Genomic DNA, 19,155 nt, shown 5'->3' on the forward strand with positions numbered 1-19,155 from the left:
GAGACTTGGTTTCCTGCTCATTCAGATACTGGTAGCATTCAGCTCCACTGGCTGTAGGACTGAGGTCCCTCTGCCTCGCTGGCTGTCAAGGGGAGGACCCGTAGTGCCCTCCTCATACAAAGGCTCCTGCGTCTCAGAAGGAGCAAACATCTCCATTTTTAAGGACACGTGTGACTAAGTTAGTTTGGGTAGGCCCAGCTAACCCAGGATCACCTCCCCACCAAGACCCTCACCTTCACCCCATCTATACAATCCCTTTTGCCATGGGAGACGCCATATTCACAGGTCCTGGGGATTACAACATGGACATCTTTGGGGGACGTTATTCAGCTCACGACACTCCCACATGAAAGGAATTAAGAGGGTGATTTTATCTCGCGTTGGGAGAGGGGCCCACGGCTACCAAGCAGAATGTTAGAGGCCTGGACTGTGGTCCCAGCTGGGCCACTGATGAGCTGAATTACGTTTTGTCCAGATCATTGAACATGAAGGATCCAGCTTCTTCATTCTTTTAATAGATGCCATCTTAGTTCATTGGCTTATTCATTCCCATTCACTCATGGAGCACAGGTTGATGGAGCTGATACTGTGCCAGGCGCTGGGAATACAGCAGTGGACAGAACACAGCAGTCCCTGGACCCTCCTACCCCCCACCCCCACCCCGAGCTTACACTCTGGTGAAGGAAGATAGACAAAAACTAAGTAAACAGAGCAGTAAAATTCGTATGCGGAACAGTGGTAAGTAAATCAGGGCGGGATGTAGGAAACATCAGGGGCTCAGCCACTGTAGATACAGTAGCCACGGACAGACTCAAGGAGAAGGTAGTAGCTGTGGGTAGAATTGCCCTCGTTTCATGATAGGACGATAGTCTTTTGCTCCCAACCTTGTTCTCTTCCCAACAAGAAGAGGTATTCTAACCACTGCAAGCCTGATATATCTGCGTCGGCATTGACGATTGGTGACAATTCAGGCATGGGTCATGAGCTTCTCCCTTTCTATTTTTTAAGTCTACACAAGAGTATAATAATATTATAGAAAAATATTTTTCTAAGATGGAATGACTATCAATGTGTAAGTGAGAGACGGGAGTGAAAATATTCTAATCCCTTAAGTCACAAAGTAATTTTCCTTGTCGGCTCCACATTTCATTAGGTATTTCAAATCATATCATTCAAACATAAAATTCGAGCAGTGAGTTTTGATAGTAAAACTCAATGCATTTATCATCTAATTCAGGTGGAACTCATAGCTCTCTCAATCCATCGCCTGCTGCTGTATCCAAATACGTCCTCTGTATCACCTGAAGCTCGCTACAATTCCCACAAGAGGAAAAAGAAGAAAATAGCCTGGCTTTTGGAAGAGAAGTGCACCCTTTCAAATGTAAAATATTTAATGTATTACCTTAGCAATGCACTGTCATTTGCAAATCAGCTGAACTATCCCAGAGACAATGATTTCCCAACCGACTTTCACATGTGTTTGGCTAGAAAGGCATCAACGCAAAATGGAAGAAAGGAAAAGGAACATTAGAGTGAAAAGGTAAGAGACCTGGATTCCCACTGGCAGTCAGTACACCCTGGGGTGTGTCACACAAAATCTTTCCACCCATTTCTTCTCTTAAAAAAGCGACAAAAGTACAGTAATCTCACCTGTCCTGCCTGATTTACAGGGCTGTGGAAGGACCGAATACGGTAGTACTGAAACAAAGTCTTACACAAACTGCAGGAGTATTATCTACGTCAATGTAAGGAATGGTTCTCGCTAGTCAAGTTTAATCCCAGGATCAACGTGAGCACACGGAACATCACAAGCAAAAACACTGAGCTACTCCTGAGGTCTCTGGGAGCCGCCTGCCATAAGGTGGCCTCGGAGGGATACTGGCGGATGCATCCTTCAGACGCATGATTTATGGCGCGTGTACCATCTATCAGGCATGGCATGCAATGCTGGACCTAAAGAACGCGGGCGCGCTCACTGTTTGCGGAAGTATGTATATCAGCACTTGCTCGTTTCCTCCGACAGGGAATGCGGCAGTGTTACCTTAACGAGGTCCTCCCGGGAGGGAAAACTGGAGACTAAGTAGTTTTCTCTGGTCTTGGCGTTGGTGATGGAGACGTGCAGGCGGTTGTGAGCCAGCTCGTGCGCGTTGGGAGGGAGAATCGCCTCCACTCCGCTCCTGAAGAAGAAATAAGGGAGCCGCTGCGCCCCACTGGCCTGCAAGCCTTGTAGCTGCCCAGACTGGAGACCGAGAAAGAGCCCGGAGACAGGGACAGCGACACCTATGGCTTACTGGATGGGGGATCTTACATGTCCAAAGCAAAAGAGTCCTGGAGAGACACCCCATCATGTTCGGCAAGCAGCCGACAGGACAAAGCAGCCATCTTTGCTACCCGGGGGCGGAGGAGGCCACCATTTATATGGGGAATTGATGTCAGGTGGGCTCATCTGTTACCACAGAAACTAGCAGCTCACAGCCCGTCAGGTTAACACCCATCGTGGAGGGCAGGTATTTCCCTTTAATAAACTACCAGGTGGAGCCGCTCTGGCCCAAGGATTAGGCCAGTCACGAGCTGGGGCAGGAGGCAAGCACGTTTGTGAGTAGCGTGCAGATGAAGCAAGGACTGGTCGAGCAGGGGATGTACAGAGAGCAGGAGAACAGCCATCTTGAGCGGCTTGGCCACGCACTGCATGCTTCACCTTTAATTACTGACCGCCTTGTAAACGCTTCAGGAGAGAGAATGCTGACTGCTACAATGCTGATTGCTACAATGTATCCAGAGCATCCTCTGTCTTCACAGGCTTGGGGGAGGGGGCGGGGGAATGTACTCTATATATGCACCTCAATCGGGCCATGAAATCATAGCCGGGTGTCACTGCCCCGAAAGTCTGCCTTCGGATTTCTTCGGCAAAACTGTAGGTAAACTCGTTACATTCCTGAAAAAGAAAATTAACAGGTGACCCTATGTTTTGTCAAAAACATTACGATTCTGGTTCCAGAACCCTGTGCCTACCACACAAGGCACCTGGACCGTATAAAGCCAACCCCAGATGTCGGATGCTTCACAGGCACGCATCCCCACGAGGCCTGTCCCTCGCCCACCATTCCTGGGCCCCAGGCAAGCTATACGGTCTGCCAATTGCAATCTTTTTTTTTTCTTTTTCTTTTTAAACCACCTCACATGGCTTTGCCCACCTGTGGAAAATCCTTGGCGGCTGGGTTCTGATTGTAACTGAGCACATTTCTCTACAGGCGTCTCCAACATAATTAAATTCCTCACCCACACCAATCCTGTGGCCTCTGGAACGTTCGGACTGCAGCTCTACAACAGTGCCGACGATTCACACCACCACCCACAACAGACAAAGGGCTTGCGATGACTCTACCGGGTCAGAGTCCTTGGAGATCAGCCTGGGGCACTGGTCTTTCACAAAAGTCCCCCCAGTCGGGGCTAACAGGCAGCCAGTGCTGGGATCCACTGATGTGGCCTCTGTTGCCTCGTCTTCACATAACAATGCAAGGTGGGTATGGTCACCGCACTGGACGGGTAAGGAAACTGACGTTTGGAGGGTTAAGTATCTTTCCCACTGTGCCATGGAAAATGAGCGTCAGTGCCAGGATTTAAACCCAGGTCTATCTTTCATTTATTAGTTCATCCATTCAGCAACCTACTGGGCACCCAGGCGGTGGGTTAGGAACTGGGATTCAATGGCTCAGCATGAGATACACAGAGCCCCTGCCTTCCTGGGACTGAGGAGTCCCTCGGTGAGGAGATGGCAGGGCGCCAGGACAGCATCCATGTATGGGGCAGATTCACGTCCCCTCCTTCCCCCGAAGGTTAGGGTCGCCCCGGACCCTGAGAATTGGTGCCCTTACACAGCAAAAGGGACTTTCCACATGCGAGTAAGTTAAGGGTTGCGAGATCAGGAGATGCTCCTGGATTATCTCAGTGAACCCAATATAATCACAAGGGTCCTTGTAAGGGGGAGAGGCAGGCAGGAGGGTCAGAGTTGGCAAGATGTCAAGGTGCTATGCTTATGACTTTACAGAGCGAGGAAGGAGCCAGAGCCAGGGAAGGCAGGACACCTCTAGCACCTGGAAAAGGCCAGGACACACATTGTCCTCCGGAGCCTCCAGAGGGAGCGTGGCCCTGCTGACACTTTGATTGTAGACAGTGAGACCTTTTCAGACGTCTGACCTCCAGAACTGTTAGAAAATAAACGTGTGTTGTTCAGAGCTGCTATGTTTACTGTCATCTGTTGCAGCAGCAACTGGGAGCTAACACAGTGGGCATCAACCTCCGACCTCACTTTGCTAGGCTGAGACCTAAGATACAGACAGGAGTTGGACAGGAGATGGAGGTGGCAGACGACAACAGGCAGAGGTAGCGGTGAGAAGAGTGCAAGCAGCTCAGACGGGGCAGAGACCAGAAAGGCAACCTCAGTGAGCCATGAGAGGGCTAAGGTCCACGTGGCCCTGGGAGTCATACTAAGAAATCTGCACCCCAGGTGAGAAGGGAACCCTCCTATGCTGTTGCTGGGAATGGAAATCTCAGCCACTATGGAGAACAGTATGGAGGTTACTTAAAAAACTAAAAATAGAGCTACCATATGATCCTGCAATCCCACTCCTGGGCATATGTCCAGAGAAAACCATACTTTGAAAAGACACATGCACCCCTATGTTCACAGCAGCACTATTTACAACAGCCAGGACATGGGAACAGCCTAAATGTCCATCAACAGAGGAATGGATACAGAAGATGTGGCACATAAATACCATGGAATATTACTCAGCCACTAAAGAGAATGAAACAATGCCATTTGCAGCAACATGGATGGACCTGGAGATTGTCATACTGAGTGAAGTCAGACAGAGAAAGACAAATATCACATAATATCACTTATATGAGGAATCTAAAAAGAAATGATACAAATGAACTTATTTACAAAACAGAAACAGACTCACAGACTTAGAGAATGAAATTATGGTTACTGGGGGGAAGGATGGGGGGAGCGATAAATTGGGAGTATAGGATTGACAGGTACACACTACTATATCTAAAGTGGATAACCAACAAGGAGCTCCGTTCAATATTAGGTAACAACCTAAATGGGAACAGCCTTTAAAAAAGAATAGATACATGTCTATGTATAACTGAATCACTTTGCTGTACACCTGAAACTATCACTACATTGTTAATTAACTATACTCCAGGGCTTCCCTGGTGGCACAGTGGTTGAGAATCTGCCTGCCAACGCAGGGGACACGGGTTCGAGCCCTGGTTCGGGAGGATCCCACATGCTGCGGAGCGGCTAGGCCCGTGCGCCACGGCTGCTGAGCCTGCGCTCTAGAGCCTGTGAGCCACCACTACTGAGCCCACGAGCCACAATTACTGAGCCTGTGCTCTAGAGCCCACGAGCCACGGCTACTGAAGCCCACGTGCCTAGAGCCCGTGCACTGCAACAAAGAGTAGGCCCCGCTCGCCGCAACTAGAGAAAACCCACAGGCAGCGACAAAGACCCAATGCAGCCAAAAATAAATAAATAAAAAATAAAATAAAATGTTAAAAAAAAACCCTATACTCCAATATAAAATGAAAAGTAAAAAAAAAAAAAAAGAAATCTGCACCCCATCCTGAGGCAACAGGGATCCCGGGGGTGGGAGAGGGGGAGGTCACAGGATGAGATGTTCAGATTTGTGTTTGGGTGAAATCACTCTGAATGCTTAGGTAGGTGGATTGTAGGCAGCAGGGGCAGACGCAGGCCTGCCTGTTCAAGAAGCCGCTGTAGACTTCTAGCTGAGAAATGGGGGTGCCCCCCCCCCCAGTGTATGCTCTTTCTACTAAGCCACACTGCACACCCAGCTTATTTTCTTGTATTATTTTTGGTTACACACACACACACAAACAGACACGGCCCCTGACCAGACTGGAAACCTATTAAGGAATGGACTTATCTTTGAGTTAGCTCCCTGCTGTGTCTAACGCCATGCCTGGCAAATTCTGAGGGCTGAGGAAAGGCCGGCTGCGCTGAGCTTTTTAACATATCAAAGCCTAAATCTGCCTGCCACCTAAAATACACCAGCGTCAGGTGCTGGTCTTAATTATACATGCACCAGCTCGGAGCTGGATTCATTACTCACATCTCTGTCACAACACCACAAAGCTCGAAGAACTTCTATACCAACAGGGAGAACTGAGCTAACAGGGACTTGAGTAGGTAGAAAACAGTTTCTTAAGAAAGCTCAAAGCCATCCTTCAAGGGGTAGATTTCAAATGCTCAAGAGAAAAGAAATGAAGTAACCTCAAGGCAAATGGCTGAAAAGTGATTTTGAGAAAAGAGAAACGAGGATGCCCTAGGTGAATCCAGAGCATCATTTTCCACTTGCCAACGTGAGCGCCCGATAGAGAGTTACCCCTAAGGCCTGACCAACACAATGAGACAATACGACTGGATCTCCAATTTACCGAAAATGTAGAAAAGAACAGGTAATCGGACTGATATCAGAAGTCTCAAATTCAGGTAAAGGATTCAATGTCTGAACATCGCAGAATTTCAGTGAAGGGGCTATATGATCACAGCATTTCCAAATCAGTCTAATTCTCAATCCCACTTAATATATTTCAAACTGCTGAGGATTCAAAACCAAATCTACCCAAGTCCAAAGCTGGGGATTTGCTCCCACCTAAAGGAAAGACTGCACTGAACAGGAGTAAACAACCCCTTAGTAGCCCTGTGCTTCAGAAAGGAAATAAAGAGCTGGGAGGGACTAGCCTGCACTTCAAAGCACATGAGTCTGCTAGTTTCCCTGACTTCACGTTCTCATCCTGTGCAATCTCTAAAATTTTCCATCACTTTTCTAGTATATAAAAAAGAAAAAGAGCAGCGGATTTCTGAATAACTGGTCTAAAGTCCAGTTTCTCTTCCATAAGCAGCTCACCAGAGATTTGAAAACAAGATTTCTGATGTTTAAAATGTTGTGGATTTCAACATTTAAATGTGACAAATGCATCCTTGGGCATGGAAATGTTAATCATTATTTGATTACTATTCCAAGCTGCTAGAGAATGTAAGTAATTAACAGATAGAATATTCTCCACCTGCAGAAGCCAGTTCTCACAGTCAGAGAATGCATGATGGCTGTCTAGAAGCAGAAAACAGACTTTAAAAACATAGATTACATTAAGTGAAATACTTAATGCTCATTTTTATTACTTCTAGATAAACTGCTTGGAATTCAGGGCTGCTTCTTACTGTGGGAATGAAAAACAAATTAAATTCCAATATCATTCCTCTTAAAAGAGATTACAGGGACTTCCCCGGTGGCACAGTGGTTGAGAATCCACCTGCCAATGCAGGGGACACAGGTTCGATCCCTGGTCTGGGAGGATCCCACATGCTGCGGAGCAACTAAGCCCGTGTGCCACAACTATTGAGCCCGCGTGCTGCAACTACTGAAGCCGGCGTGCCTAGAGCCCGTGCTCTGCAACAGGAGAAGCCAGAGCAATGAGAAGCCCTCGCACGGCAACAAAGAGTAGCCCCTGCTCGCCGCAACTAGAGAAAGCCCGCGTGCAGCAACGAAGACCCAACGCAGCCAAAAATAAATAAAAATTAAAAAAAAAAAGATATTACAGGCCAACATTTTAGTTTATATGCCTGTCTGTAAATAGGAGCAAGCAAAGACTTATCAGCCACATGTTCAAGGCCTTGAGAACAGGCTCTGTGCTCTTCTCATGATCAGTTAATGGAGAAATATCCTTTGCTTGAAAGAAACAAAGCTGGAATCTTAAGACTAAATAAACACTCAAGAGTAAAAGAAGGGATTTTATTTCCTTGTCTTGTTGTCACCCAAAATAATAATCTTTTCCAAATGGAGAGCAGAGATCCTGAATGATTAAATTTTAAAAGAAGTCAACCTTTTCTGTTTCCCAGGCAAAGGATTACTTCTCTGCAGTTAACTTAGTAGGTAGTTAACAGTCATCTTCGTTGTTTGGGCGTAATTTCTGGATGAGAAACACAGCCTAGTTACTACTTAATTACCTCTATTTTTTGTGGCGCCGTTAGCAGGACAGAAGCAACCAAGGATCCCGCAGAAGCCCCGGCAAAGGCCTTGACATTCTTCAGGAGCTTTTGGCCGTGTTTGTAAAGTGCGGATGCTGCCCCCAAGTGGTAAATGCCCAGAAACCCACACGCTGCAAACGACAAGTTGATGTGCTTCATTCTAGCTGTGAAATTGGTGACACAAAACCCAAGAATGCCCGTTAAGTTGGTATAGTTTGTTCCACATGCTGTGTACTCTTATGCTAGTCATCATTCCAAGGCTTTCTTTTATATACAGAATTCTCTGTTCTAAGCATAATCTTTTCAATTAAAGTCTAATTAATCACCCAAATCTTTCAAGGAAACTTTTCCCTCTCTCACCTTGACCCACTACAATCATATTAATTAAAAAAAAAAAAAAACTACAACAGTCTATATTTGTTCAGTACATAGACTATGCAACCTACTTTTTAATTACTTGGCAAAAACCAAATGGTTAAATTCCCATTGGCAAGGCATTTGGTCCTTTATTCTTGACCTTTTGATACTTTTGGGGGTGTGGACTACTGGTAAAAGCATTAGAGAAGGTAGCAAACTTCAAATGAAAGACACATTTGCTCTTTGCGGTGCATCAGTGAATTTAAAACATATGTCTCGACTCCCCACCGTTTCCATCATGAGCATCCGTTTTTTGTTGCTGTTGTTTTGTTTTGTTTTTTTAACCTGATGCTCTCAATTATTCAATAATGCAATACTCAATTATTCAACGATGCAGTGTATTTCATAGCCAAGTTTCTCAAGACAAACTGAGGTCATGACTGGCGAGGGCAACTGGAGGCTCAAAGAAATGACATGTGCATCACCTGATACTTGCAACAAATCTAACAATGAAACTATATTTCACGAAACTTCAGGGGGAACGATTTCACCACGTGTATAAAACAGTGCCCCCCCCCATTGCTCCCCCTGGATGCCCTCAGGGGTTTCTCGGGGGTCCCGGGACCTTCAGATTAGGCACTTGGTCCCGGTCTGGAATTTAGGAACCGAAAACACTCGTTCTGATGCGCAGAGCCAGGCTCTGTGCGAAAGGAGGCTCAGTCGCTGCAGCCGAGCCCCGGTTTGGGTTTAATTTCTTCAGACTGGAGAGAGGAGAAGGGGATGGGTCTCCAGGGGGGCCGACCCATCGTACGCAGGCCCAGTGCCCCCACTATCCTGTGGTCTGGGGGTGGCGGGACGAGGGTCGCTGCTGCAACAGCCCCAGGGATGCCTACACGGACCCACTCGCCCGGGAGCCACCTCCGGAGGGCCAGAACCTGCCCCCCGCCCGCCCCGCGCTCCGCCCTACCAATACAGGTCTGAGGCATTTCCGTGTAGAACTTCGTCCCCCGCCACTCCCAGCCCGCCATCCCTTATCCGGAAGGCGGGGCCGGGCCGTCAGTCAACCGGGCCGTGCCTATCAGGGCCGGACCACGCCCGCCCAAGAAGCTTCCGCAGAAGGGATTGAGGCCGGACTACCCGCGCGGGTCTGTGACGTCATCGCGCCGATGCGTGCGTCCGCTAGGCTCCGCCTGCTCCACTTAAACTGCTGAACTCGGCATGGCGGCGCGCCCTCGGCCGCTTGACCTTGGTGTCCCCTAGGGCGGGTAAGGGATAAGACTTTCTCGTCTCGGGTCATACTGTCTTCGGATACCTCGGGATGCATTTTAGTCCCTATGCGGCACGTGCGGGCCGGCCCTCACCTGCAAGTCTGCTGACCCTGAACGACCCTCATTTTCTGTGCACCGGAAGTGCTTGGCCTTCTTGGCGGCTGCTCCCCGACAGTGGTTTCCCTCCCCCCTCAGCCTCGGGGCGGTCCAGCTGTCCGTGTAAGGGCGGGGTCTAGGGGCTACGTTGGGATTGGATGCCCCGCAGCTTTTGGAAGACTCCCTCAGATATTTCCTTAAGCATTGTTGGAAAGGTCGCACTATGGCTTTGGGCAGCGTTCACATCCGTAGCCCTCCTTAAGCTGTGTGGCCTTGGGTGGGTTATATGACCTCTCTGAGCTTCCCAGGTGACTTCTCTGCAAAATGGGATGGTGAAATCCGAGTTGGTGCTAAATCGTAACGTTCATGCTGCATAGCAGGGCTTCAGCAGACCAGCCTGTGTCGTCTGGTAGCACCACTGGCTCTGGGGAGATCTGAGAAGCACCTTTCTAAGGCGGCCCACTTGGCTTGCATTCCCGCCCGGATTCAAAGGACTGACAATTCCTTCTCTCCCTCAACAGTGTCTTCCCTATGTAATCCTAACAAGCAAGCCTTAAGGAATTGCAGAGTTTCTGGTTGAAGGTTCTCCAGGCCCCCTTGTTAAAGGACAGATTTACGCTCACTGAAGTACAGAAGAGAATCCGAAAAACGCGTGTCTCTGCCTTAAGCAGGAGAGGGAGTGGGTGGGAGCTCCCCAGATGGCCTTTACCTTGGCCTTTTTTCTTTCTCCCTCATTTGGGATGCTAGTGACCTGGGCTCTGGCCCACAACACTTTCTGTAAGCAAGAACGCTGGATGTCATGACTAAGGAAGAGATCTCGTGTTTATTCTTGTAAGTAGACTTCTGAGACAGCTGTTTCTGCAGGCACCCTAATGCCTATGCATAGCACAACTGCATTACTCTGAATTCTTTACTACTATTCGAATTTAGTCACGGGAGGGCAAGTGTGTGTATATCCAGGAAATATAGAAGGACAACCTGTTCATTCTTTTTTTTTTTTTGTATTGCGGTACGCGGACCTCTCACTGTTGTGGCCTCTCCCGTGGCGGAGCACAGGCTCCGGACGCGCAGGCTCAGCGGCCATGGCTCACGGGCCCAGCCGCTCCGCGGCATGTGGGATCCCGGACCAGGGCACGAACCCATGTCCCTTACATCGGCAGGCGGACTCTCAACCGCTGCGCCACCAGGGAAGCCCAAGCTGTTCATTCTTGCCTTCTTCTATTGCCTTCGAACTCTCTGGTAGGGTGTGGTCTTCCCAAGAGAGCTTCCTCCGGGAAACTTCTTAGAAAGGAAGAATCCCAGGCCTCAGATCTCCTGAAGCAGAGTCTGCATTTTAACAGCATCCCCAGGCATTGCTCTGCACACTAAAGTTTGCAAAGCCCCGGTCTGACTCCTGGGGTGCTCTGGTTTAAAGTGGTGCGGTGGCATCGAAAATTTAAGGAGAGACAAGGTCCACAGAGCCAGAATTTGCAGTGGTGGCCGGGCCACCTATTTCCTGCTTTGAGGCACTGCCAGCAGGTCGATTCAGAAGACAGGTGAGAAATTTGTCGCTGGGGCAGGCAGGACGTACACCACGGCTTTGGGATCCTTTGCTTAAAGGAAAGATGAGATGAGCCGTTATTACCACCCCTGCCGGTGAGTGAGATCCCGCCAAATTTACGGGTCACAGGAAAAGTGTCCACAAAGCTCCATAACGTAATTCTTAACAATTTAAACTCTTTTTTTTTTAACTCTCTCCTCCTTTCTACCCCATGTCATACCCACATGCAACTAATTATAAGGTTCCGTTTCCTAAGGTAAGGAAGAATATCATTCATTCACGTTTGTCTTTATAATCTCAGCGCCATGCATGGCACTTGGCACATACTGTGTGATTAACAAATACTTGTTTTGATTGTTGGATTTAAGTAAATTACTCTTGTGAGTATATAGTAATTTAATTGCCTTTTCAGAACATTTTTCAGTAAATCTTTTGTCTGGTTTTGCCTCTCTTTTTTCCTTAGTAATTTATAGTTTTTTTTTTCTTTTATAAATTTATTTATTTTTATTTATTTATCTGGCTGCATTGGGCGTTCGTTGCGGCGCACGGGCTTCTCATTGCGGTGGCTTCTCTTGTGGAGCATGGGCTCTAGGCGTGCGGGCTTCAGTAGTTGTGGCTCGCGGGCTCGGTAGTTGTGGCTCATGGGCTTAGTTGCCCTGCGGCACGTGGGATCTTCCCGGACCAGGGCTCGAACCCGTATCCCCTGCGTTGGCAGGTGGATTCTTAACCACTGCGCCACCAGGGAAACCCGGTAATTTAGTTTTTTTGCTTTTTTAAAAAATTTATTTATTTATTTATTTATGGCTGTGTTGGGTCTTCGTTTCTGTGCATGGGCTTTCTCTAGTTGTGGCAAGCGGGGGCCACTCTTCATCACGGTGCGTAGGCCTCTCACTATCGCGGCCTCTGTTGTTGCTGAGCACAGGCTCCAGACGCGCAGGCTCAGTAATTGTGGCTCACGGGCCCAGTTGCTCCGCGGCATGTGGGATCTTCCCAGACCAGGGCTCGAACCCGTGTCCCCTGCATTGGCAGGCAGATTCCCAACCACTGCGCCACCAGGGAAGCCCCGTAATTTAGTTTTGAACTGGTTTATTTTCTAGCCATTTATCGAACATTTAAGTATCCATTGTTTAACAAACACAGTGCTGGTTCAGGGCACACAAAATTGACAGGAATTCAGTTCTTTCTCATCTAGAGCCTAGAGGGTAGGGAGACAGTCAATGTGTAATTGCAGAGGCTTGATCATGTGCTCGTACAAAGCCACACACGGGTGCTGTGCATGTCCACACTGAGCTGGGGGGCAGCAAACCCTTAGCTCTGGGAGGTACCTACGAGAGCAGCTGGCACAGAAACAAAGTGCCCAAGGCTTTCCACATCCCCAGCTTCCTCCCGCAAGATTTGATCATGTATTCTCCTAAAGAGAGAAAGGTATGGGGTAAGGGAGGGATAAGGGATGCTTGCCACACCTCGGCCCCAAGGACTGAGCCTATCGCAAAGTGTCTGGGTGTAATCTCGTGTTCCAGTCTACTGTCCACGCGGTGGCATTTATTTTCCAACCTTGGCATCTTAGTACAGCTGAACAGCTCTGTGGGGTATATGCCATCGTTCCCCGCGACACCCGTACCCTCCCTCCGTGTACAAACTCCTCACCCCTGTAACCCCCTCCCAGAGCCCTGCAAGCTGAACTTGATGCACTTTAAAGGTTAGATGCACAGCCTTTAATTTCAGAGGATTGTGGCCACACCGTTGGCACACACAGGAGCGCCCTTTGCCACAGGGGCCTCAAGGTGACAGCTCGGGTCACCACACCCTCTGTGCCTTGTTGAAGCATTCCCTTGTTTTGAGACCACCGTAGAATTCTGAGCAAGGCAGTTCTGCAGTCGTGGAGTAGAGTGTCCCACGTGAAGCCACAGAGGAGACTCCATGCCTTCCCACAGGTTGTTGTTTTCTCTAAGGAGGCGTCGCAAAGGCCACCGTGTGGAGGGGCAGCCCGGGAATAAAGGCAGTTTAGAGGGAGTTGGGGCTGAGAGAGGGAGAGAAGCTGGCCTAGTAGGTGTGATGGCATTTCTAGAGCCTGGGGATGCAACTGCGACCATCCCTGGCTCACTCCCACACCGCAGCCACCCTTTGCTCTTTGTTTTCTTAAGTGAGTTAGAACCGAGTTTCTAAATCTTGCAAGCTAAACAGATCTCACTAATGTAAGGGCCTTTTCCATTACACTTGTTTTCTCTCTGTTAGAAATATGGTAGAAGAACCAACTACTTGAAGTAAAACTGGGTGACTCTTCTTGCATAGAGCTGTGATGGTACTTTTGTGATTATGTTTATTTATTTATTTTTTCATTTGATTTTCTGGCCGCACTGTGCAGCATGCCGAATCTTAGTTCCCAGACCAGGGATCAAACCTGTGCCCCCTGCATTGGGAGCGTGGAGTGTTAACCACTGGACCGCCAGGGAAGTCCCTTGGGTGACTCTTTTCTAAATGGAAGAATACTTTTTTCAAAAAGTATATGAATTATATATGTAATATATTTTCTGTTATATATGTACATATATATGCAAATGTATGTATGTAACCAGGCTGGTGACATTTGAAAACAATTCAAAGCTAGGCGTCCTTAAGAGGTGTAATTTACTTGAGATTGGAGACATCTGAAAGTGTACACTATAGATCATCTTAACATGGCATAGAAACTAAGTATCAAGCTATTTCTATTAGAAATAAACATTAAAAAATGTAACCTTTATGTATAAGCTTTGTTTTAATTTAATATCTGAAAGTTTCCAAATATAATATACACTGAACTGAGAGATTAAGGTAGAAAGATTTTCTGAGTGTTTCTGCTATTGTATTAGAATTACTTAATTACAGTGCTTGCAGTTGATATTCTGCATAAGTGTGAGATAGAGCAGAGAAGCTTTCAAAATGTTCATACTTAAGAGATATCTTTTATACAAAGGGGGTTTTAGATCTTTGGTAGCCAGGTGTTGGTGTTGTGAAGTGATGGTGGGAGTGGGATACCAAATGCCTGACAGAGGAGTCCTAAATATTTTTAAAAGCCCAATAAAAGAAAATCTGTATTCTCTCTGCCCTGTTTTCTTTGTTGCTAAACAGCTCTGCCCTTGACCTGGCCGCTTGTGGTCCACAATTGGTACAGATGGTCGGGAATAGTCCTTCTCGTTACCCTTCAGATAATTACCTTCCTGGAGGGGATTATTGGGGAAATAATATCCGTGTCAAACAAGTGATAGCACTGAGTGATAAACAGAATGTCAGCTTTGGTGCCGTATGCTTCATCAGATTCACCAAAATACTACTCTGTTTTAATTTGGAGTACAGGATCTCATCATTACTGATGCTGTCTTCAAAAGAAACAGCCTAATTGCCAAAACATCCAATTATCTAATCACCTCACTTCAAAGGGAGAAAATAAGAATTCTGGTGTATTTTGTTTCTGCATCTACTCCTATTTGCTGGAAGCTTATTAATAATTATGACACCTGTTGAGGGCCCATTCCATGCCAATCCTTTGTACCCATTGTCTCATATAACTTTTACGACGGTGCTGACAGACCTTCCTCCCCTACAGTGGTTCAGACGTGAATTAATGAGCTAGTAAGTTCTTATTATGTGCCCAGGATCGTGCTCTTTGGCCCTTGACGGGTCTCAGAAACTTGTTATTCCTTCAGTCCTTTCTTTGGTCAGAATTTGTAATTGGTCTTCACATTTAGGCATTTATAATTTTACTAAAAAGTGGTAAAAGTGTTTAATAAATGTGATGTATAAGTTTATAACATTTAGGAAACTAGTTTGCATCTGGAAAAGAAAAAAAGCAAGTGTAGCAATTAACTCAAGCTACCCTTTCTGCATTTATCAATTACAGCAGTAAGTCACTCTGATTACTCCTTTTCCTGGAAGCTGTGTCATAAAGTAGGTTATTGTAAAGAGAACATAATTTCCATTAGGAACAGTGTTATAGAAGGGGGTCATGTCATTGACCAGGGTCCTAACTCCAGATAAATCATGTATCTAATCAATTGTATGCATGCCTTTGTTCACTCTTTAAATATACTTTAGTGTCTAATATATGACAAGGACTGGAGTAGGCATTATAAAATTAAAAAAAAAATCTTAGTGGATAAACTGTCCATTTTTAGTTCACTGTTTTTTCTTACTGTAATGTACTTTCACATTTTTCTACTCTAAAAGTTCTACTTATTCTTCTGGGCCTAAAAAACTCTTTTGTCTCAGTATGTCCTTTTGGATTAAATTCAAACACCTTCTGTCAATATTAACCACACCCTTCTCTTTGTTACCATGCTTGAGGCATTGCGATAGTATTTTTCACCTTTCATTTTGGTTAGAAATGCAGTTGCCTCCACCTTCTGTGTTCAGAGTTGGTTTGGAGCAGGGACTGTCTTGTACTTCTTGGATTTTATTTATTTATTTGTTTGTTTATGGCTGCGTTGGGTGTTCGTTGCTGCACACGGGCTTTCTCTAGTTGCGGTGGGCGGGGGCTACTCTTCGTTGTGGTGCGTGGGCTTCTCGTTGCGGTGATTTCTCTTGTTGTGGAGCACAGGCTCTAGGCGCGCGGGCTTCAGTAGTCGTGGCACTTGGGCTCAGTAGTTGTGTCTCACGGGCTCTAGAGAGCAGGCTCAGTAGTTGTGGTGCACGGGCTTAGCTGCTCCGCGGCATGTGGGATCTTCCCAGACCAGGGCTCGAACCCGTGTCCCCTGCATTGGCAGGTGGATTCTTAACCACTGCGCCACCAGGGAAGTCTCTACTTCTTGGTTTTTGCCGGCATCTAGAAGGTAGCTAAATGTTTATATCAGTTGAGAATCTTTAGTTTATGTTTCAGATATCTAACTGGCTTAAGCAAAAAGAATATGCTAGTTCAAATATCGGGAGGTTTAGGGACTTCCCTCGTGGTCCAGTGGGTAAGACTCCATGCTCCCAATGCAGGGGTACTGGGTTCGATCCCTGGTCAGGGAACTAGATCCCACATGCATGCCGCAACTAAGAGTTCGTATGCTGCACATACTGCAACTAAACATGCCGCAACGAAGATCCCGAGTGCCGCAGCTAAGACCCAGCGCAGCCAAAATGGATAAATATCAAATATGGGGAGGTTTAGAGGTAGGACTAACTGTAGAGATGGCTGGATCAAGCATGCAGTGGGTGCTGGAAGACCACCATTGTGCCATTTCCTGTTTTTCTCATCTTAGTTTCATTCTGCAGTCTGGACATCCCCAGGAGGCTGCTGGCAGCCTCACAGACTCTCAGCATATCAGTGGAAAAGTTCTTTCACTACCCACCTCTCAAACTTAGAAAAAGACTCCTGCTGGTTCTATTTTTGTCGCATGCGTGTCCCTGGAAGAGTCAGCGTGAACAGCAAATGGTGATACAGTGATGTGAGCCCATGAACGGGGGAGCGAGTACTGCAGACGATGGACAGAATGAAGGGAAGCATTGCCGAGTCCAGATGGAGTCAGCTGGGCGAGCCTAAACCAGCACATCCAGTGCAGTACCTGATGATATTTGTTGAGTTAAACAAGCAAAAGTGCAGCTGTAATCTCTACATAAGGCAGGAAAATTCAGTCTTTTCGATGTATAAAACTTCATGATACGTATTCATCTGGCGAGCATTTCCCTAAACAAACAAGAACACGACTGTGATGTTTGGGGCGTTGAAAAGTTGGTTGCGATTTTAGGTATGTTTAGGTGAACAGTACATGCTGCTTGGCATAAATGTTCACCATTGAATTAATCAGTAGTTTTGTTTGCCTTTTTTGAATTATATGAGCTATTTTGGATATTAGAGATGGTACAAGACGGTTGCTCACCAAATCGGTGTAAATGGATGCAAATGTTTCCCTGTGATAAATTTCCATGTAGGGAGCTGTGGTTCTTGGAGTGCTACCAAGGATCTTATCCTACACATAGGGTCAGAGAAGTAGAGGCTAAATAAATGTTTGTTTTTAACAGCTGTGACAATAACGACGATGCCCTTCTACCAAAAGCATTTTGTAGAGTGGGAAGTGATCTCAAAGGTCCTCCCATCATCCCTTACTTCTGAGCATTTGGGAAGAGAGTAGAGTCCCCATTTAGTGAGTGTCCACTAATGTATTTCATACTTGATTTTAAAACCATAAGAAATATGCCACTAACATAAACTTTCAAAATCATTCTTTACATCTTCACAGAATTTCTAAGACAAAAGTGATATGTTATAGCAAACTATACACAGAAACATTCCCTATTCACAAAGCTACAAAATGAATGGGTAAGATTGGTTAGAAGTCTGAAATGGAGGTCAAAGTGAAAGTTTGAAAGGACCCAGGCTGACATGGAAAAGACAGCTGTAATTTCAGAATCTTCTGTTAGGGCTTGAATTCTCAGAAAACTAGCGGCAGAGTAGTGACTGTTAGAATGTGGTACTATTTTGGAGCCGTACTTCTTGAATCGTATGGACTGATTCCGTTTTTCCTGGGGGGAAAAAAAATCCCAAGTTCTGATGAACTGTGCTATTTCCCAGTAGGCAGATATATTTAAAATAATGAACACACAGAATTCATTCTCTGTGAATAAAAGAGATGGCAAGTTCAAAGTCATTCAACAGCATTCCTTGCTTGGGGAAGTCTACCTCCAGCCTAACATTAGTTTTGTATTTCTGAATCCCCACATGGAAGCCAGAGAGCCCTATTTAAGCTGTCATTTTAAGCGCCAAACTTTCTTTCCCGTATTTTATTCACTCTCTCTCCTTGAGGGAGCATGACTGCACTCTTAGCATGCTTTTGAAGGGCCATTGTCAGCAAGTAAACTTTTCCTAACAGAGTCCTTGGAGTAGCTGCATGGCCACATTGCACTTAAAAAACAGCTGGAAAAGTAAAATTGTAAGGTCAGGGCTCTCCAAAAGGTCTTTGTAATTCTGAAATTTAATTTTCCTGTTTTTTCATGCACGTATACTCCAAATTTTATTTTATTTTATTTTTATTTAGTTTTTTGCGTTATGCGGGCCTCTCACTGTTGTGGCCTCTCGCGTTGCGAAGCACAGGCTCCGGACGCGCAGGCTCAGTGGCCATGGCTCACGGGCCCAGCCGCTCCGCAGCATGTGGGATCTTCCCGGACCGGGGCACGAACCCGTGTCCCCTGCATCGGCAGGCGGACTCTCAACCACTGTGCCACCAGGGAAGCCCCAAATTTTATTTTTAATTTACTTTTTTCATACACTCCAAATTTTAGAAAATCAGCTCATCACCAACATGAGCCCATATTCCCAGTTGTATTATGGGAAAAAATGTGGATTCTGTAGGGTACAGAAGCATTCACAAGGTAATATTTAAAATATAAGTTAGCTTCATTTCAGCATTCTGTGAACACAGACGAGTGTAAAGGTTATTTTCCTTCAGTTAGCAAAGAAACTAAAATAACATTTTTGCTTAATATTGAGTGAGAAGGATCTCGTAACCACGTAGACTTCATTTCAGTGACCCCACTTGTATGGGCCACCCACCCGAGGTGTGTTTTCATCAGATGTTGACGCGTAATTGTTGAAATCAGAGGCATTTCTATTAGTTACACATTTTTCTTGACATTTGACTTAGGCCTTTTTTTTTTCCTGTACTTTCTATGTTAGAGTGGCAAGTGACTGATACTTTCTGCAGCGCAAAGGCTCTCTGGGCGTGCTTTTTATTTGGTTTCTATTTCTGTCCTCAAAGGCGTGGAGCAACGCCAAATTTGCATTCGCTGCTGCTTGTTGAACGTGCACTTGCGTGGTCTTTGGTGTTTGTCTCCTCCAGGGGCCTTGCCCGCGCCAGTGCACATTCAACGTCCCT

At 46.3% G+C, this 19,155-nt stretch overlaps 1 protein-coding gene across 1 annotated transcript in view; it reads right to left on the reverse strand.

The window, feature by feature from the left end:
- Window positions 1-9,447, reverse strand: part of LOC309977821 (patatin-like phospholipase domain-containing protein 4) — a gene marked incomplete at its 5' end in the record, with an annotated part of 29,019 nt that extends 19,572 nt beyond the window's left edge. The window contains 4 exons of the mRNA XM_082864153.1: window positions 2,042-2,177; window positions 2,841-2,935; window positions 8,042-8,226; window positions 9,387-9,447. Coding sequence (XP_082720279.1) covers window positions 2,042-2,177; window positions 2,841-2,935; window positions 8,042-8,226; window positions 9,387-9,447 — 477 coding nt within the window. The remainder of the gene's footprint in view (window positions 1-2,041; window positions 2,178-2,840; window positions 2,936-8,041; window positions 8,227-9,386) is intronic.
- Between the last annotated feature and the right edge of the window lie 9,708 nt (window positions 9,448-19,155).

Source organism: Leucopleurus acutus (genome assembly GCF_964270905.1).
Source record: "Leucopleurus acutus genome assembly, chromosome: X".
Lineage (NCBI taxonomy): Eukaryota > Metazoa > Chordata > Mammalia > Artiodactyla > Delphinidae > Leucopleurus > Leucopleurus acutus.